The sequence below is a fragment of the Salarias fasciatus genome, chromosome 10 (assembly GCF_902148845.1).
Source record: "Salarias fasciatus chromosome 10, fSalaFa1.1, whole genome shotgun sequence".
NCBI lineage: Eukaryota > Metazoa > Chordata > Actinopteri > Blenniiformes > Blenniidae > Salarias > Salarias fasciatus.
In genome coordinates, this window is record NC_043754.1 from 19576949 (window position 1) to 19598610 (window position 21662).

General features: G+C 44.8%; 2 protein-coding genes across 2 annotated transcripts; both read right to left on the reverse strand.

Moving 5' to 3' along the window:
* Positions 1-1757: 1757 nt before the first annotated feature.
* LOC115395750 (uncharacterized) lies at positions 1758-5692 on the reverse strand. Its single transcript, XM_030101393.1, has 5 exons — positions 5465-5692; positions 4360-5262; positions 3253-4143; positions 2224-2732; positions 1758-1830 (listed from the first exon to the last, which is right to left on the reverse strand). The coding sequence occupies exons 1-5, from the start codon at positions 5690-5692 to the stop codon at positions 1758-1760; spliced, it is 2604 nt and encodes an 867-aa protein (XP_029957253.1).
* A 2792-nt stretch (positions 5693-8484) lies between these two features.
* On the reverse strand, positions 8485-20166 carry LOC115395320 (14-3-3 protein epsilon). Its single transcript, XM_030100797.1, has 6 exons — positions 19961-20166; positions 15200-15399; positions 13134-13240; positions 11980-12186; positions 11554-11690; positions 8485-9594 (listed from the first exon to the last, which is right to left on the reverse strand). Exons 1-6 carry the CDS (start codon positions 20022-20024, stop codon positions 9542-9544), a joined length of 768 nt encoding a protein of 255 aa, XP_029956657.1. The 5' UTR covers positions 20025-20166; the 3' UTR covers positions 8485-9541.
* Positions 20167-21662: the final 1496 nt, after the last annotated feature.

The following is a 21662-nucleotide window of genomic DNA, read 5'->3' on the forward strand; positions in this document are numbered from 1 at the left end:
ATTTCTGTCCAGTTTGCTCAGTAGGACAGAAATGTGGAAATCGAAAGGAAACTGGGGACGGGGAAAAAGAAGACAGAGGGAATGAAGAAAAAATTCAGAATAAGTTTAGGATAAAAAAGAAAAAAAGAGGGCTACATTTCAGGCATAATTCGGTAAACCAAAACAAAAAAAAGAGCTAATTTCTGGGCACAATTCAATGAACACCCCCCCCCCCCCCCCCCCCCCCCCCCCCCCCCCAAAAAAAAAAAAAAAAAAAAAGAAAAAAAGGCACAAATAGGTAAAAAAAAAAAAGTGTCTTTTATTAAGGGACAGCGACGCTGGAAAAGATGAGGAATGTGTGTGTGTTTGTGCATTGAGGAAAAAGAATAAAAAAAAGAACATTATAAATTGACCAAGGCTGCAGGATATTTTGTCCAGGGTTGTTGCTCATATTCTACGTATACAGTAGAGTTGTACAGTCTGACAGACAAAACCAAAAGCTTCCTGCACCCGTTCATTAATTACAGTGAGAATGTGTGTGTAGCTCCAGTCCATCAGAGCAAATATCGGATGTGTAGCTGCTGATAGAAAAGCAACAAAGAAAAGTTGTTTCATATCAAAAATAACAACAGAATTATTACTAAATGTAGTTTATTGTCTCTGACAGGAAAAGATCAGATGTTGTTTGGATCAGAAACAGTCATCTCCAGTTTCCTGGTCGCTAACAAACCCTGAAAGCCTGAACAGCTGAGCTGCTGGAGGAACGAGTTCTGTCCTTGAAGAGGCTTCTGCTTTTAATCTGTGCGAGTACATTCAAAACCCCCTGCGTGATCAAGGAGCTTAAATCACTTCAGTTTATTGAAAGGCAAGAAGCACAATGTGTATTGTGACATTTGTCAAATTCAGTTAACTTTTTATTCGTGTGTTTTTCAAGAGTCCACAAGCCTATTCACAGATACGAATGAATTATTGATTTCACAGTTAATGATAGGATGATCAACATTCTGAAACAGGTATCAACTGAAATGACTGGATCAGACTGTAACTGGGTTTTTATTTCAAGGTAGAAAAAAACACAAATGCAGAGATTTAAATTTAAAGGGACTTAAGGCAACTTTTCAAAATGTACCTCAGTGCTGCCGCGATAGATTCTGCGGGTAACTGCAGCCACCAGCGCGCACAAACATTTTACAGAATGTCCGGCTTCACAGCGCTGCACCAGGGATGCTCCTGCTGTTTACTACGTCGCGGATTACTGCAAGACCACAGTGCATATTATGTGATTTTTGTCAGCATCCGTTTTCACTCCCAAATGCAGCTGAAGTTCCCTCCATGAATCAAACGCATATCCAATATTTATTCGGGTGCCTGCCCGGCTTCGGTCATTTTTTGACTCACGAGATAACGCTGATAATAGGGCTGCGTTAAACGATTACTTTTGTAATTGATTCATCTAGGAAATAGTTCTTCGATGCATTGATTAATCTAATGATTCATTTTTAAATCCGTCACGGAGCTCTTCTCCGCCTCCGTGTTTATGTGGCGGGTCCCTGCGCGCTCTGCGGCCAGCACGGAGCGCGTCTCCGCCCGGGAGCAGAGATCCGGAGCTCCACCTCCGTGGGGCAGCTCCACTCGGCCCGTGGAAGCCGCGGCCTGCTTCAAGGGAGACCAAAGTGTATACTGACTGCAGTTCACCTTGAAACTAGGACTACCTTCAGATCTTCTGAAAATATGAAGAGTTGGATGAAGTTGTTGTATGAAAATACAGAATTGGTGGATTAAATTTTGCACAGAGCCGTCAGGGCGTCCACATCCCGACAGGACAAAGTGACTCTTGACACAGCTCTCTTTCTGTGTCACAGACACATGAAGTCCAGGATGAGCAGACATTCAATGAAACACTGAGAAACAAAGTCAGAAAGCAGCAAGAAAACCAGCCAGAAAGGAATAATAATAATAATAATAATAATAATAATAATAATAATAATAATATTACATTTTATTTGTATAGCGCTTTTCAAGACACTCAAAGTCGCTTCACAATACAAGATAAATAAAACACAGCAGCATAAAATCAACAGAAGAAAAAAAAAAACATCAAACATCAAAAGCAATTCTGAACAGGTGGGTTTTGAGTTCTTTCTTGAAGGTGGGGAGGTTGGAGCAGTCACAGAGAGGTTGGGGAGTGAGTTCCAGAGGGTGGGGGCAGCGATGGAGAAGGCTCTGTCTCCCCAGGTTGGGAGCCTGGTCCTACATGGCAAGGACAGCAGGGTGGAGGTGGAGGAGGAGGAGCGGAGGGAGCGAGATGGAGTGTGGAGGTGGAGCAGGTCTGTGAGGTATGGAGGGGCCAGATGATGGAGAGCTCTGAAGGTGATCAGGAGGAGTTTGAAGTGGATGCGCTGAGGGACGGGGAGCCAGTGGAGCTTGTGGAGGACAGGGGTGATGTGTTCACGGGAGCGGGTGTGGGTGAGGAGGCGGGCAGCGGAGTTTTGAATGTACTGTAGTTTATTGAGGGTTTTGGATGGTGTACCGTAAAGAATGCTGTTGCAGTAGTCGATTCTGGAAGTGATGAAAGCATGGACTAAAGTTTCAGCAGCAGAGAAGGAGAGTGATGGGCAGAGTCGAGCTATGTTTTTGAGGTGGAAGAATGCAGTCCGGGTTATGTGTTTGATGTGGGGGTCAAATGATAGAGTGGGGTCGAGGAGAACACCGAGGTTGCGGATCAGCGGGGATGGAGTGAGTGTAGAGTTATCAAAATTTAAAGGTGCATTAAGGAGTTTTACAACCTTAAAAATACTTATTTTCCACCATGAATATGTTACACATTTTTAATGATGTGTACAATGTGCCCTGACATATTCATTACAAGTACCTCTAACAGCGCTAAATTGTCACTCGAAAGTTGCAGTGCCGGTCCGGCACCAGCATTTTTTGGGGGAGAATTTGAAAGGAATGACGTAATGTGCGCTCCGGCTTGTTCAGTTTCGCTTTGTCCGCCATTACTCCGCCAGATGCTTAGTGAGCAACAACTGAGCAGGAGCTTCCAGAAAGTAAGAAAAGACTGGCTTCTAGCACTGCCACAGCTCCAGCACAGACTCCACCAGGTAAAAGAAACTTAAATCTTACTTGAGCGCTTCTAAACGAGCGAAGACGAAGTCCCCCTCTTCCGTGCACACGAGCCACAGGGACGAGTTTTTCACTAAGCTGCATTATGCCCAAGGCCTGCAGGGGGCGCTGTTTCACATAAAACGTGCAAACTCCTTAAGGCACCTTTAAGGTGAACTGTTGTGCGGATTTGGTGATGTTGTGAGGACCGATGATGATGATGTCTGTTTTGTCACTGTTTAGTTTGAGAAAGTTGTGATTCATCCATGTTGTGATGTCTGTGAGGCACTGGGTGAGGGTGGAGTGGATGTTGGGGTGTATGGATGTGGTGGAGATGTAAAGTTGTATGTCATCAGCGTAGCAGTGGAAGCGGAGACCGTGACGACGGATGATGTTGCCGAGGGGGAGGATGTAGAGGATGAAGAGGAGAGGACCAAGCACCGAACCTTGGGGAACGCCCTGTGGCAGGGGGGCTATGGAGGAGGAGCAGCGGTTGATGTGGACGAACTGTTGACGATCGGAGAGGTATGACTGAAACCAGGACAGAGCGGAGCCGGTGATGTTGAGGGTGGATTTGAGGCGAGACAGGAGGATGGAGTGGCTGATGGTGTCGAAAGCTGCAGTGAGCTCCAGGAGGATGAGGATGTTAAGATGGCCAGAATCAGAAGAGAGGAGGAGATCATTGGTGATTTTTAATAGAGCTGTTTCAGTGCTGTGTTTTGAACGGAAGCCGGACTGGAAGGGTTCATATAGACTGTTTGAGCTGAGGTGGGTTTGGAGTTGAGAAGCAATGACTCGTTCGAGGACTTTGGACAGAAAGGGAAGGTTGGAAATGGGCCGGAAGTTTGCAGGGTTGTCGGGGTCGAGACCAGGTTTTTTGAGAATGGGGGTGATGGCAGCCAGCTTGAGAGACTGTGGGACAGATCCGGATGAGAGTGAGGAGTTTATGATTTGAGTGATGAGTGGAGAGATTATGGGAAGACAGGTTTTAATGAGTGAGGAGGGAATGGGATCCAGGGAGCATGTTGGAGTTTTAATACCAGATAAAATTTGTGTTAACTGAGCAGAGGAAATGGGTGAGAAGTGAGAGAACTGTGGACAGGAAGCAGGGGGAGGAGAGTCAGGTGGAGCAATGGGGGCGGCAGAGAGGTCAATGGAAATGGTGTCAATTTTGGACTGAAAGAAGGACTGAAAACTATTGCATTTGTCAGTAGTGAATGAGGATGAAGTGTTGTTACTGGGCTTGAGAAGTGTGTTTATGGCAGTGAAGAGTGCCTTGGGGTTATTGGAGCCGGAGTGGATAAGGTTGGAGTAATAACAGGACCGAGCAGAGTTGAGTGCATCTTTGTATTGCTGAATGTATTCTGTGTAGATTTGTAAATGCACAGTAAGACCAGATTTTTTGCACAGTCTCTCAAGCTGGCGCTTGGAGGATTTCATCTGATGGAGCTCGGGGGTGTACCGGGGGGCTGTGTGGGTGAAAGACACTGTCTTTGTTTTGGTGGGGGCAAGTTCATCGAGGCAGGAGGAGAGAGTGTTGTTGCAATGAGAGACCAGATCAGAGGGGTTATCGGACGGTGGTGGAGGGGAGGTGGTCAGTTTGGTGGTGAGAAGGGCTGAAAGTGCAGGTGGATCGATGGATTTGAGGTTTCTGAAGGTTATTTCACGTTTTGTTTTGGGGGCTGTGAGGGGAATGTGTATGCTGAATGTGATGGCTAAGTGATCCGATATGTTTAGGTTATGGCTGGAAAGGTTGTGTATAGTGGGACCAGTGGAGCAGATGAGATCGAGAATATGGCCGTGATTGTGTGTGGGAAAATTTACATACTTGAAGCAGGTGAGAAGGTCCAGGAATTCAGCAGCAGGTTTGGAGTTTGGATTGTCAATGTGAAAATTGAAGTCACCGAGCAGGAGGATGGATGAGGAGATGGCACTTAACTGGGTCAAAAAGTCTGTGAGTTCTGATAGGAAGGAGGTGTTGGGCTTTGGGGGACGGTAGATGACAGCAGTGACAAGTGGAGAGGGACCGGACAGTTTGAAGGCAGTGTGTTCGAAGGAGTGGGTGTTTGTGAGGGATATGGGAGTTAATTTAATGTCCTTATTGAAAATTACTGCAGTGCCGCCACCCCGTCCATCTGAACCGGGGTTGTCAATGCAGGTGAATCCAGGAGGTGTGGTCTGATTAAGTGCAAAATAGTCCATGGGTTTGTGCCAGGTTTCAGTCAAAGAGAAAATCCAGTTTATTGTCAGTGATGTATTCATTTAGAATGAGTCCCTTATTATTGAGTGAGCGGGTGTTGAGGAGGGAGAAACTGAGGTGACGTGTGTTGGTTGTGTGCTGTGGGTCCCGGGGGAGAGGGCGGAGATTGGTCCGACTCACGTGTGGATTGTTGTGATGACGTAATGCGGAAGTGGCTGAACGATGAGACCAGATGGAGGGAATGGCGTTTTCAGAGGCGATGTGGTGGGAGAACGAGCGCCCAGATCCCCGATCAGGAGGACGGGAGCTGCGGAGGAGTCCGAGGTGCTGGAGAGAGGCGGCGCAGGCCGGACGACGGCTGTTGTTGAGCCCACGGAGCGCAGAGGCGGAGGACTGCAGCGGCGGCATGCTCTGAGTGGCAGATGCTAGCAGGGAGCTAGCATTAGCTTCAGAACGGCGGGGTTGGATACTGGCGGGATGAGGCTGATGATTAAATCCAGAGAGGCAAAGAGAGCTGACAAGAGTCCACAGGATGTAAGTCATCGCCCAGCAAGGAGTCCGGTGGAAGGCCGAAGCCTGGGGTCCAGTCTGAGGACGGGCTGTCTGCATGGGAGTGTGTATCACTGCAAGGCTGTGGGACCAGCGGGGCACTCGTGCTACCACCGGACCGAACACACCGGGATCGTTAGATCCTGGGCGGACAGTCAGTGGAACAGAGGCCAGATTGACGTGACAGTGAGGGACACCACTCCGGATGATAGAATACAGGACAGACACCGTCAGATGGAATAGCTGTGTGGAACAGCCACCGGACAGGAGCTGGTGGGACAGGAACCAGCGCGGGACAGGAGCAGAAGGTAAGCCAGTTGTTGGAAGTGATATATCCTGATGATCGTAAAAAGTCCTTATCCAAGTTTGTTGGGCATCAAAAACGAGGCAGATAGAGCGTGATCAGGAACCAGGGTAGAGATGACAGTGTTAAATTAGTGGCAACAGAGACGGAGCGGCAGCCAACGTGCGCCAGCGTCCGCCATCTGGGTTATTGTCATTTGCCTCGTAAACCAGACCCACTCACTCCTCATCCACATTTGGATTTGGAGTTAAGCTTAGTCTGGATAGGAGCCCATTGAAACTTCTTGCAGGGGGTGTTGGTTAAGGCCCGTCCATGCTTCACATGTACGCGTTTCCGCGTCCGCTTTGGAAGGTCCGCGCATCACCGATGCGGACGCGCTTTGTCCCATGCTACATTTTGAGCTCAGCTGTGCGCGTCTCATGCAGGCGCAGTGATCCACGCAGCCTCGAGAAGCTTTTCCGGCTCTACAGACTGTTTATCTGCTCCTTTATTACGGATTATTTAGAGAAAATTAAGCACATACATTGTCAGTACATTATCTTTAAGTATTAAAGTTTATTTAGCCTTTTTTTTTCTGTTTCTGAATCGCGGGGGCGGCGCCGGAGCGATTAGTTACTTTTTCACTTCTGTCTGCAGACCTTCTCCTCCCTCCAGACAGTCTCTCTCTCTTTCCACGAGTTTTTCACTCTTTCGGTGTCTTTTAAGTGGAGCCATCAGGCTGTAGCTCCGTCTACTTTCACGTTTACCGTCATGTTTTGTTTGCTATGGCGCTCTGGCGCAGGCGCACTCTTCCGCGACCTGCGCGCACTGCGCAACGCGGTCTCAATTTCTGGCTGCTGCGCGGACGTCCGCGGATCGGTCCGCGCGGACCCTAGCGGACAGGAATTCATGACGATTTTTACGTCACGCGGACCAACGCGCAACGCGCACCCACGCGGACATGTGAAGCATGGACGGGCCTTTACTCCTTTGACTGACAGCGCACTTCAGCCAATCAGCGCTTCAAACAGGGGGTCTACCCTCGGGCAAGCCCCCCCCCCCCCCCCCCCCCCCCGGTGAACGCACATTTGTGCCCCCCCATACACTTGATATGCCCCCCCTGAGACGAATGTCTGGCAACGGGTCTGGTTAGAGATGAGGGAGGAAGAGGGGGATTGGATGGTAGTCCACCGTGGTCGGCACAGCGGCCGTGTGCGCGACCAGGAAGCCCGGCAGGGGAGCAAACAAAACCTCCCGGGACGCCGGGGAAAGTTTGAGGGGGATCGCTGGAGGAGGCTGCATTAGGTTATAATTAGGTTTGACATAATGACTGGCAAAATCCATAGAGCTGTCCATGGTGCTGAAACCTTATTTGAATCCTTCTGACCGCGTGCACCTGCTTGCTGTTGCTGTGTCAGAGGGGTTGGTCTGCGGCATCTTGTTTTCTAGCGATTATGATTTAATGGGGATGTTTTGGCCACAAGGGTCCATGGAGAAATGCTTCGCCCCCCCCCCTGGGCTGGGACCCCTGCTCCGCCCCTGCTATCAAGACATAGTTGATGTTCCAAGAGCTACATTTAAATAAGAATACGCAAAAACATGTTTCCCCCCTTATCTAAAAGAAAAAAAAATTAAATCAACAAAATGTATTCTAAATATTCTGCTTCCACATTAGTTGTTCCTAACCTTCCCTAAAAAAAAAAAAATGACGCACGTATAATTCTCTCAAGACTTTTCACCTCAGCTTAGAGTAGATCATTTGGTGAGGTTGCATGTAAAGCTGTCAAAACTTCATAAAATCCTGACTGTTTAAATATTCATCTATCATTTTAGAGAAACAATACATCCAGTAGAAAAATACATTTATGTAAAGAACTGTCACCCTAACCCTATTCAAGCCAGTGGCATTAATGAAAACTACATTTCTTGATGATTGACATTTGATCATTGGCCAGCGAGCCATAGTCTGATACACCTGTATTTATTACCTCCAGTTCATTTAATCACACAAGGTCAAATAACCAAAATAATAGGAAGGCAATTGCTTCAGAAGTGGAAACTTTATTATTTTATTTTTTTTAATACATAAACTGGATAACTTCTTCACATTCAAAGAAATCTCGGAAGTTATAAAATGTGATTTTGGGCAGTTTAGTGATCCTGATGAGGCTGGACTTATTTACTTATTGAGTATTAATTTAAATTGAGAAAACTTAAATGTTCTAATCAAAGTGAAAGCTTTCATTGCCAGATAAGAAGCTGGTAATGGCGAGTAGTTTCACATTGGTATAAAAGATGTCTGTCTTCTCCACTGCAGGCCAACGCTGCCCTCTAGTGGCTGAACAGAGCGACACATGGCAACGCAACTTTTTCAATTTGAAGTTTAATGTTAATTCCATGCTGTGTTTCAGTAAGAATACAGATGGTACTTGTGGCTCCGGTGAGAATATCCAGTAGTACAAATCAGATTCACGTTACACATACTGAACAGAAGGAAGAGAGGAAACGAGGAGGAAAGAGACGAGGAAACCTGAAAGAGTCAGGGGAGAGGAGAGATACAGCAGGCCTCTAGTTCCCAAACTGGTTTTTATATAGTGCCAATGCAAAAACTGCATTACGTTACAATCAGAGTGTGGAGCATTCCCCTCCCACGCACACACGCACGCACATTTTTTTTTTCTCTGTTAAAAAGCCATTACCTAACTATCTGCCATTAGCAAAAGCGCTACAGCCTCGCAGCACAATACTTGGTCCAATAGTGGACGAGAGGAGGTGAGTGATGCTCGGACAAGACGGGGACATTCTGATGTTTGTCGTTTAAAAACCGAAAGGAAACCTGACGTGTTGAAGGAACCACCGAGTCCAGAGGGCACTTAGTTCTTCCTTAAAAAGCTTGAACAGCATCCCTTTTACGCCTTCCATCACCGCGATAGTACGTCGATGTGATAACTGAAGTATTTCACAAACCAACAGAAGCATGGACAAGATGTTGTTCATTAACACACATGTACAGGAAACAAACCAAAAAAAAAAAAAAAAAGAACCCAGCAAAGAATCATCTTTAAATAAACTCTTGCATATGTGTGTTTCAAATACAGGCAAGCGTACTTGGCAACAGATGATACAGCAAAGTCAAATAAAAACAGTGAAACAGGACATGAACCTTAAGGGGTACAGGCTTGCGAAAGAAGGGGGGTGGAACAGAAGGTAAACCCCACCCCGGGTAGTGGAAACAGAAGACCCAAGCGGGCCCTGAGGAGGGGGGCGGGGGGGGCACGTGCATACGAGGAGAAAAAGGTGAGAGATGGATAGAGATGGAAGAGAAAGGTAGAAAGTGTGGGCTGTAGTAGAAACCGCACTGAAATCTGTAGGGCTGTCTGGGGGAGGGGGAGGGGGAGGGGGGGCTCATCTTGGGTTGTTCAGTCTCACTGGGCCTCGTCCTCCGCATCTTGCAGTGCTTCTTTGTTCTGTTCTTCACCTGAAAAGAGGCAGAGGAACATTGAATAAAGGGGCTGCACTCTGAGATCGGTGAACATTCAAGAGCCAGAAATCCGCTCAGCCGCCGTGACTTTTAGCTTCTCAGACCTCATTTATAGGAAAACGCTGAGTGAAAATGAACTGATTTTGCATTTTTGTTTGAGGAACATTTAGATAATAATGTAAAAATCAAACCAATGTAGTTTAATGTAGGGCCAGTAGATGGTGCCATTTGTTTTTAGGGATCCAATGTTTAATCCAGTCTGCCTTATTAAAGAGGCTGATAATGTGAAAGACATGAAAGTTTGATGCATCAAATTAGCTTATTGGGTCAGTTTCAGCGCAGCAATAAAATATGGTTCAATCAACTGGAGCTGCTCCACTGTAACGAGGATTTTACTCATTTAGGTAAGACAGGAAGTTTAACTGCATCACCTCCTGAATATCGTGTCTTCAAGAAAGAAAACTTACAGTAACGAGCTGCATCAATGTGCAGTCATTACGTTATTTACTTTACATTCACTGATGGGAGCCGGTGTCGTACACGTCACATGTTTGGTGTCGCTCGCCAAAAGGTCAGTAACTCCATACAGGCACACGCAAACATCACACAAGTTCTCATTTGAAGTGAGAAAATGAGAAGAGTTAGTTTGGTCTTGGCAATAATTAAAGAAGACTTCACACAGTTCAAGCTTTGCTTCAGAGGTGCTTAGTGAATCATGCTTTAAAAAAAAAAAAAAAAAAAATTCAGTCCCACCATTTTCACCAGTGAAGGTGTCAACATGCGGGGAGGAGAGCAACAGTCAGATTTACGCCCGGCGGAGCGGGCTGCCATGGCGACGGCACAGCCATCCGTGTAATGAAGAATTAAGAGGCGCCGATAACAAAGGCCGGAGAGTTCGTCACGATTAAAATAGAAACCGGAACGGTGCTCATTAGCGCCGCGGCTAACGGGAATGTCAGGGAGCTGCAGGGGCCTCGCATGCTGCTGCACTTCACCCATGATCGTCGTACACGCACACACATACATACACACAAACACACACTCTGCCGTGATGCCCTGGTGGGCTGTGTTCAGTGATACTGACGTGCAGAGGTGATAAACTGAATGCTTCCGTCACTCCACCTGTAACTTGGAGTTACTTTTAGTTACACTCAACGATTGACGGCTGTGTGTTGGGTTGTTCGGCAAAAAATACTTCGATCAACAGGTCCAGTTAGTCATTAGCTCCAGCTCCAACAGTCACATTCAAACATTACATGCCACTGAGTAACAACTATCAGTTTTTTTCTTAAGTTACTCAAAGAATCATCACTACTACAGTATATAAAACAGAACTAGGAACTGTAATGAATTATTAACTTTCATTAGCTGGTAAAGTAACATGATCACTACGGTAGCTGAAGCTGCAAAACTGAGACTAACTACTAATTGAACTAGCTCCGTTACTTTAGTATAAAACAGTAATTAACATGCAACTACCAAATAAAGTAGTGCGGTGAATTCCAACTCTGTGAGAGAGTGACGGTGGGTTCGGTTAGGGCGGTGAGACAGGAGAACAAACAGCCACACACCAGATGAATGACTTACTAAATACACTTCAACTACGGAGAAGAGGGAAGGAAGAGGGCTGTCCTTAAGAATCTACAGGAGGATGAAGAGTTAGAGGAGTGTGTCAGTACTGGGAATGACGGCACAGATTTTAAGGAGAGGTTAGAGGAAACCATGAGAATATTTCCTGATCGGGATAAAACCAGAGATTCAGACCAAAAAACTTTGAACTGAATGGTGTGCATACGATTTCATGACAGCTCCAGATACCGACAGTTTGCTTGCTGCAGATCCACAATCTGCTTCCCTTGTGATTCTAGCAGCCAAAACCTTAAACCTTCTAACCTATCAAAAGATGGAGAAATGGATCCATACTTCTTTTTTTTTGTAGAAACAAACTGCTCTTACCATCTCCCTGCACGTCTGAGGTCCATAGTGTCAAGTTGTCACGTAGCAACTGCATGATAAGTGTTGAGTCCTTATAGCTCTCCTCGCTCAGCGTGTCCAGTTCTGCGATGGCATTGTCGAACGCTTCCTTCGCCAACCTGCCGGCACAGAAGACGCAGGACGATCACACACGGGACCTGGCGGCGTCCGCGCGGTTCCACCTCAGACAGTTTAATGTGGGACTCTGAACCACTGCGGCGGTGCAGATTGAGTGTTTCTGTGGGCGAGTGCAGACGTGGAGCCATGCTGCTCGTTTCCCAAGAAACCTATTTTCTAACCATAAACAGAAACATCAAAGCTTCAACTGCGACTGTTTTTCGATTTTTCAAGTCCAAGTCTTACGAGCTTTCAAAAAATAAGAAATAAAAAAAAGCAAAGCAAACTCACCTGCAAGCACGGTCTGGTGAGTTGAGAATTTCATAATAGAAAACTGAAAAGTTGAGGGCCAGTCCCAGGCGGATGGGGTGTGTTGGAGGGAGTTCGATCATGGCGATGTCGCTTGCGGCTTTGTACGCTACCAAACTGTTCTCGGCTGCCTCCTTCCTGTCGTTGCCTGTGGCAAACTCTGCCAGGTACCTGTGGTAATCTCCCTTCCTGCGCAGAAAGAAAATGCACACAAAGGTCAGATGGATTTTAACCATTACAGGAATTGCCTTAAGGGTCTTTATGAGTCCTGAAACAAAATGCTTTTGTACGTTTCTGAACGTTTTTACGTAAAAACACAGCACTTTAAGTTAAACAGTCTACTTGTGGTCATTTTTAAAGAGGAGCAACTCTCAAAAAAATGTTTTAATGAGGGAAGCACTGATGAAACTATTTCACATCAGTATGAGGACACTACTACACGATGCATTTTCAATCGTCTTTCTCGTCTGGTTTCTCTACATGCTGTTCATTCATGACTAACACTTTAATATTCAGCGTCTTTCTCAAATATGTCACCGTCCCACGCTTGACCACACTGTCAAACTGTGCTTTTCAGCCTCGGCTTGTAGCCTGTTGCCATCAGTCACCATGCAGCGATCAACGAATAAAGTGAGACACGATCATTTAATCACAAGCGATGCCTAATTTTTGAAAATCACTAGATTTGACTGATTTTTGAGTGGATAATTCCAGCATGATTTCCTTTGTGAGGACTATATTAAACACGCTGTGTGTTGTCAGCAGGGATGCTGGTTTTTCTGGTGGAAACATCATTAAAGAGCGCATTGATCACACAGAGTGCAGCAGGTGAACGCACCGCTTAGCTTTAAATAGAATGGAGCTAAATTAGAATAACAAAAAAAAAACCTGAGATACACCAAAATTCTGCACAATAACAGACAATGAATTGCTAGAAACTACTGAGGGAATGAGGTGATATAAGACGTTGAAGTCTTTGAAGTGTGAGATCGCTATGGGAACAGAGGTGCCCAACAGCTCGCATCCTGCCTGAACAAGATGTGTGTATCCTGGAGTATAGTGTTTGCGTCTTTAACCACGTCTGTGTAATCCCGTCAAGAGATGTGAAATTGTACATCTGTTCGATGGATACGCACATTTTGTAGTAGAAAACCTTTGATTCTCCCGTGGTCGCGGCTAAGATGAGGTGCTTGTCCAGTACATCCAGAATGTCGTTGCAGATTGATTTCAGCTCTTTCTCGACCTGCAGGGGCAAAACGTGCACACGGCAGTCAATGGACAGGAAAACATTCCTGCAGACGCAGCGAGGGCAGCCCCCGCGGAGCCGTTCGTCACTGGATATCGCACGACTCAGATCCCAGGTCAACCTGACATCGCTATCCGCCCTGCATGTCTGTGTGACTCCCGACAAGAGCCAAATCTCATCGCTTTACTTACAAATCAGCACTTTGGAAAATTATTGTTATCCGCTCGGCGCAGCCAGACGGCTTTAGAGTGGGTTTCCTCTGTGGTGCTGCCACGGCTCACGGGTTGCTCCGCCGTAGCAGAGGACCGCTTTAAAGTTAATTCATGGCTGCTGCCTGCCTCATTATTTCACTCACACAAGTGTTGTTGGGCTGTGAGATGGCACCATTTCCTGGCAGCTTAAAAAAAAAAAAAAAGAAAAAAGAAAAAAAAAATCCCACTCCAGAGAGGAAGGCATCCTCGCTACTCCGCCCGTCTTTATCAAATTAAAATTCAGGTAGCGACTACCAATCAGCTCTCCTTCAGTCTGGCGGGGTTTTATTTTCATTTCAGGACGTTTGAAAAGACCACATCTGAACTGAGCTCCTAGAAACAAGAGAAAGCGAGTCGGCTCACTTCAGTGGGATCCTCTGCAGAAACACGAGATGACGGGAGCACCGTGCAACAAATGTTTGGTGTTTTCAAGATTTAAAGGTTCTCACGAAACAAGAAACTGTCGTCAGTGGGGCCACACAGTGGAGTAATGGTTGGGAACATTTGTTATCTTATCCAAGAATATTACATTTGAGTTTAAGTTAATCCATACCCAGACTAAAGACCCAGTGATATGGCAAAAAAAATCCTCCTCTGGGAAAATGAAGACACTGATATGTAAACATGACGATCATCATCATCACGTTGTGATGCGACATGCGCTGTGCATTTGCTACAAGTGAAACATTAATAATACAGATTAGTTTGAAGTTATAATATAAAACAAAAATAAAATATTGTCACTGGCAATTTGATGTGTCAAACATTTGCAGCATGTCTCAAAAATCTGGCTTTTCAACCGTATTACAGTGCAGCATTTCTTTTGCGATGTAGCAAACAACACTTTCTGGGTCGGGTGGTTGGTTCTGTGTAGATGAGCAGGCAAGTCTGTTGTGTCGTCACCACTTTCGTACCAGTTCAACAAACTGGTTCAACCGTATTTGAGTGGCTCACCTTGCTCCTTTGGTCTGAAGCCAATACTGATACTTGCCTTTGTTATCATGTTTTTCCTTCTAATTTCTAGTCCGGTAAATCGCACTGCTCTTCACCTGCTGCACGGGGTGTATGCTAGTGGCTGCGCCTTCCTTCCACACACAAAAGATCCTACACTACTGTGAAGAGCATTTCACTACGTTCATTCAAAAAAAAAAAAAAAAAAAAAAAGCGCCCAGGTGCCGAGACCGATGCAGATTGAATCATCTCGTCATCCAGCCTGTTTGGAGATGTGGGATGAAGAAAACTAGTTGCACCCAATTCAGCCATGTTTGATCACGTAAATGGGCTCAAATCTGATCACTGTGATCGACTAGAAATGTATCGCCATCGCGAAGCTCGATCACATGATCGCCCAGCTCAAACCCAGATAATTTAGCTCCAGCTTTTCAGACCCTGATCTCGGATTTATTAATTCATACATAGTTAAGATGCTGTTTACATGATCACACGAATGCTCTGATAACTCCAGCGGGCAGCCAATGAGCTGAGTTTTAATATACATGTGAATATTCACGGTCTGACAAAAATCATTTCATCATAGCTAAGCTGTTGGACCTCAGACATGCTGAAACACCACAAAGTTACAAGTGAATACATAATGACTCTAAAAAAAGAACACTTTTTTTGTCAAGTATTGAAATCAATAAAAAAAAAAAAAAGGTGTTTTCTTTCATTTTTTTTAAACAAGGTATTTCATAACATGTCTCACCGTTTTCCTGTATTCTCTGATCATCTTTAGTTTGTCTTCGCCACCTTTGTTTTCTTCTTTCTGTTCTAGGCTGCTGATTATCCTCCAGGAGGCTCTTCTGGCTCCGATCACGTTCTTGTATGCTACCGACAGCAGGTTCCTCTCCTCCACGGTCAGCTCCACGTCCATGCTGGCCACGTTCTTCATCGACTCCACCATTTCTGAGAGACACGAGAAAATCAGACGACGTGAGTAACGGACTTCATCTGTCAAGTCTGGTTAAAAACTATATCGAGTTGAGCATGATGAGAAATATTCAGGGATAAAAACCAATTTTTTCCATGTAGCTCCTTCATGAAACAGCTCCTTTTACATGTGTGTCCCAGTGTGAATAAGTTACAAATGATGTAACTTGAAATCATGATTCAAGTCAGACAGCACTTCACTGGCATAATTTGAAGGTTTTGGTATGTCGACCAAATCAGTCCCAGGATAAAGTGCTGACAGCGTGTTTTCTATATTAAGCCTCCATGAAGAAACACCACGGCTGAATATTTCAAATAGTGCCTTTGTAATTCATAGAAACATCAAAAAAGACATCCTCCACTACAAATCAAGTATTTAGGGGCTTAAAAGAACATTTAATGATTCGTATTTACTGAAAACGAGCACATGCTCGTCCACTTTAAAACACAGAGCTGAGCCTTGAAAGGTTTCTGTCGTCCTCAGTGCAGCAGTAATAGAGTGCCTGGGACGCTGCCCGAACATAAACTCCTCTAATGCATCATCCACCACCTGTGGACACGTATGGGGGGGATGCTGGGAAAGGAGCCAGGACAGTGAACCAGAGTGCTGAGCTAGATAAAATGTGAGCTGCCTTGGTTGTACTTCAGAAAATTCACATTATTAAAGTTGTGTGGATTAAAACTGCAAAAAAAAAGAAAAGATAAAATGAAGCACCAACTTGAAAGTCTGCTCTGTGAGAGTAATTAATCAACACAATAAGCCATTTCCTCTGGCTTCATATAAATGAAACACAACATGGAGCCTCTAATCAAATCACAGCATGCTATTAAAGGAGGCTTCGAACGAACGTAAACATTTAAATTAAACTGGATATGCGGCTGTCAGCAGTATTTATCAACCACTTTACTACATCAGCTGAGTAACGCCAAACTGCACTTTCGACAGGTACTTTTTTCCAACTCTAGCTTCTTCTCTTTTTATCTCTTCTAGCTCCACCTTGTTTTTTTTTTTTTTTGCCATTTTGGTGACTTTAACCACTTCAGATTTTTCTCCCCTACTTTGACTGTTTTCAAGTAGCCACTACAGAGAAGCGAGGGTCACACACCCCTAACTGAAGAGAACAGTTACAGTAGTTTTGTAAAGTCCAGGATTAAAGCTGGAACTATGTGGCGGCACATCACACACCTGCACTAACACCTGAGCCGAAGCTTTGCAGAGGAACTGGATTATTTTGACACGTGGATGCTACATCAACCAACATTTCAAAAAAATAAAAAAATAAATAAAGATGGCTTTGAAACTTAAAATCTCCCAAAGCAAATCGAGCAATGGAAGCCTCATTTCCAGGACCTGCCGCCCTGCCCTGGAGGTGAGCGCAGTGTGCCAATGGTTGGGCTTTGAAAGGCCGCAGACTGGGTGTTAACAGTAAAAGCCAATACCAGCATGTTGGTGAAACCTGATACACAATGGTTACAAGCCAGGAGGAGCACTCTGCTGGTTTGATCCCTTTGCTTCGCCGCCCTGCTTGCACTCGAATCAACTCCCTGACCTCGCTGTGCCTTTGTAACATTTTTTTTTTTATTTATCCCAGCATTAGCAGCTTGACAAAACCCACCCCTCGCTGCTTTAATGGCAGCTTGAACAATCGAGCTGTCAATGACTGCAATGACGAGGCAAAGGGAATAAATAAGGCCACTCTGCAAACAAATGCATTTGAGTCTAAAAGGACATCTTTAGGGCCTGATAATCGAGGTGACTGACTCCAGAAGACGAGATGCCGTTGTGATTCGTCCAGTAGTTCCCAATCTGAGAATGGACACACCCTCCTGCTCCGACGTCGTCAAAACTGGATTTTAAAATTTAAAAACCATAATAAGGCACTCAATTTCAGGAGGTCTGTACATACCCTTTACCTTTCACTCATCTGGCAACATAACTCATAAATAACTCCAATTAACAGAACTATTTATCTGAATGCATTTTTTTTTATTTTAAACAAAACTTGAGATGAAGAACTTTGTTTATTTCCGACTAATGTTAGTAAAAAGCACGTCGCTTCTCAGATTACATGAATTCTCCAGCCTTTGTTATTCCCATACAATGTAAGCTCGTCCCTTGGACCAGACTGGTTCCATATGTGGGCCATATTTAGCCTGCAAGCAGGATGTTTGACACACCTGGTCTAAAATGTAGAGCAAATCCTGAAAACCGATCACTATTCAACAGCATTTGATTTAACAAACAAGTGCAGAGTTGGACATTTAATTATTTAACATTGACTAATCATGCTCATACCTATTAGAAACCTCCAATATAGTGAACTATGAATAATAGCGTGGACAACTTTCTTGTGACATTGATTCGTTAGGTTGCACAATGAAGCAAACCATGAAATCCCACCATAGTATCGCATTTCTCAAACAGGAAAGTCTATTTATGGATTGTCTTTAGATAGCTGAACTTTGTAAAAACCAGTGTATACCAACACATCTGAGGTTATGGGTATCTACTGAAAGCACAAGAGTGACTCCGTTTTCCATGATTGTTCTGCAGCAGCCCATTTTTGTAATGGTTTTTTCCTGCCAATGCAGCATGTTCCCCTCTCTCACTAAACTGCAGGCTTATTATAAGCAACAAAATCCAATAAAGAGTGATGTGCTAAAAATAACCACCAGCAGAGCGGTTATTTATATGATCATTAACCCATAAAATACATAATTGAATTGATATGGTAAATCAATATAGATCAAATCCAAACCTTTTACAAACAAAATTAGATCTGCTGCCTGTATGAACCAGAAGACAGAAAGGAGCCATGTCTGACCTGATGTAAGAAAGCTCTACAGTCCATCAGCAACAACAGGGCAGCTTAAAAACAAGTAAAATTTAATTTAACCAGCTTGTTTCAGATAGAGTAAGTTACTTAATATATTCACAAGCTGCTGGAACTCGCTGTGTGAACTGTTTCAACATGCCGTGCTGACTGTTCATACAACTGCTCCTTAAAAGCCAGCGTCTCATTACACGAGTGTGGTGGAGAGGAGACAGAGAGGCAAAGCTCCTAAAAACAATAATTAAACTAGTCAAAGCAACCGTGATTGATGAGCTTTTGTCTGCAGCTATGCAGGGCATGCTGTAAAACACTCACCTATCAATTCCGATCACTCTTATGAGATGGTAAACCATCATTTCATTCTCATGGCAGTAAAGCCCCTCCGTTAGGGCTGGTGCAGCCTAACTGGGTGGTTTTCATGTTGTGTGGGGAACTTTCTTCCCACAGCACACAAAAAAGTGCTTTAGGTTCTTCACTGAGGCCGTCTTTCCATCTATGCGAGTTGGATAAAGCCATACTGAAGAAAAATGGTAATATATCAGTATAATGACCGCTCTTCCTGAAAAGCTGTGCAATCTCCATCTCAGAAGTGCAGTGAGTCCCACAATTCACAGCTGAAGCATAAATAGCCTCTCAAGCCCTGATTTTACACATTTCTTAATGATACGCCCCCACACTAGAAGTGTATGTGCCATATGAAACTGAGGCATGTTTCAAGCCATTATCATGGAGTCACACAACTAAAATGGTTACTTCATTACTTTACTGCCTTTCAAAATTAGAGTATAAATATGATGATCAATTATGAAGCTACACCATGTTTATATCTATGAAATGTAGTCAACTCCACATAGAAACATCTAGAAAGTGCAGCCAGACAAACAGCATTTCAAACCATATTATTACATTTGCAGATACAAGTGGCTAATTACTACACAAGTTATTTCTTATATCTTCCAATGATGATAAACTTTTGCTGAAGTAGCAAGGCTCCGAGCTGCCAAAAATGCACTTTTAAGGCAGAAACCATTTGCATTGTATCCAAATAAATCTGCTCAAATGTTTTGGAAAACCTTGTATGCAACTGCACGATGTGCTGTTAACCCACATCTGTTTTCCACTGGTTAATTAGTTACCCCGACTGTCTCTGGTCTCTGTCTCTCTTGATCGTAGCGGTGAACCCGCAGAAAGTATCAGATTTGTTCGAAACAGGCAGAGCTCGCCGGGCAGGGTGGATCCCGGCTGATGGAGTAGCCGCGGGTCATGTTAATCTGGGTGTGGACGCTGGCGGAACCGCTGGATTTTTGAATGGAGTTCGGTGTGACGCGTGTCGGGGCTGAAGAAAGGCTAGGCAGCTAGTTAGCGGCTAACCCAAGCTAACGTGGGGAACTAGCTCTGCTCGCCGCGGAACGAGAGTTAATGTTCACCGGACACCGGAGCGGGAGCCGGCTCTCCAGCGAGAAACGGAGGGGGTGGGGGGGGGGTTCGCTTCTGGGCTGCAAACTGATCATTTTCTTTTTTTAAGTCGCGGGGTTCAGTCTGCTCGGGAAAGTCTCCGCCATTTTGTCTCGTCTCGCCCAACAGATCCATGTGAAGTGCTTTACCTGCGCCTCGGAGCCCCCTGCGCAGGGAGACCGAGGGGTGGAGAGGGGGTGAGGGGGCCCGGCTTTCTGCAATGACCGCGAGCTATCCCGGAGCCTTACCGTCATATCTCTCCGCCTGCTCGGCCAGCTTCGCCTGGTAAACTAAGTTCTCCCTGTCGGTCATGGTGCTCGGGCACTGGAGCTTCTCGTAGCGTCCCGGTGGAGGGGGAGGATTAGCGGCAGCTCGGAGATTCCTGGCGGTTGTTCAGCACCGACGCTCCGCTGAGCCGAAGACCCACCGGTGGCACTGCCGTAAAGATGGCGGCGCTGCTTCATCCGGGACATCCACGCAGGACTCCGCCCACGGCCCCCCCCTCCCCAGCCCCCTCCGCCCACAGCCCTCATGGACGGTCCCGAAATAGACCCACTCTGCAAGATTACCCCACCAAGGTCGATTCAAATCCCAGTTTACAGCGATTTTTCAGTAAATTAAACAACCGTGATGCATTTTTTTCCAACCAACTCCATTTGAAAACACTTTCATAAGAGATGCATAGAAAACATACTTAAAATCTCAGCTCAGGTCCGAGTGATGTGATGTATTCACGAATCACTACTCTTAAGGAAAGGAGAGAATAAAATAAAATAAGGGATATAAATTAATTAAATGAATACACGTTTTCTTGAAATGTTTTTACTATATTCTTGATGGGCTGGATTGAAACCCCTTGTGGGTCAGTTTTGGCCCAAGGGTCTTATGTTTGACACCCCTGCCCTGAGGTGGGTTGAAGCCTCTAATGCAGTGAGAAGAATCACTTTACCAAATGAAGGCGAATCTCATACAGACAACTGAATAAGTATATTGTAATTAAATAACGGTTTCAAACTCTAACTTTATTATTACTATGAATCTCTTTCCCAGATTGACAGAAAAACAGACGTCCAGGAAAGTCATCCTCCTGACCTCTATACTTCATGATGTTTCTCTGAAGCTCTGGTAATCCCCAACAGAAGAACACTACCCTTTGAAACCCATGACAATCCTTTAAATACTGTGCTGTAAATTTTTCTCACATAGTGCTGTTTTATGGGGGTTCCACTGTGGCGCTCAAACCAAACAAGAATGTCATTGGTTTGAATAGAGAACTTTTACGAGTGGAGTTTGGACTTTTTCCTCAGTCTCCAAACACATGTGATTGAGGATCATGTAATTTATCATTAGAGTTCCACACATATAAGTTACTGAATTGGTCAATATATTTAAATTTTAAAACGTTAAGTTAACCATTTTGTTTCCATCCACTTATTTCATGGATTGGATTGTGCATCATGTTGGGTCTACTCTGCTTGAACCATGTATTTTATAGTGATTAATGTCATAACTGCAAACAAATGTGATTTATTTGCACATGATATTCAAACAAGTACAATGAGACTAACAAACTTGATATGAGACGTACATATCTGCCTGAGAATATTTACGCCTCCTCAGTTTTACTCCACAGATAAAATAGCAGAACCAGTGCATCATATTTTTGAATGTAGTTGATGTTATGTTTGACATTTGGAAAAGTTGGTGATCTCAGCTCATACAATTTGCTGTCAATCAATCCGGTTTCAGGAAGAACAGCACACAGAAGTTCTTAATGATGGCTTCACACACAGTTTGCCGTTGTCCTCATGCTGGACCTATTTAAACCCTCCAATACTGCTGATCAGGATATATTGTGTCACAAACTGTGTGACAGTCCTTTCTCACCACGCTCTAGGTTAATTTAGTAATCCTTTATCTTACCAAAAGCAGTTGGTCCGTGTCGATGGA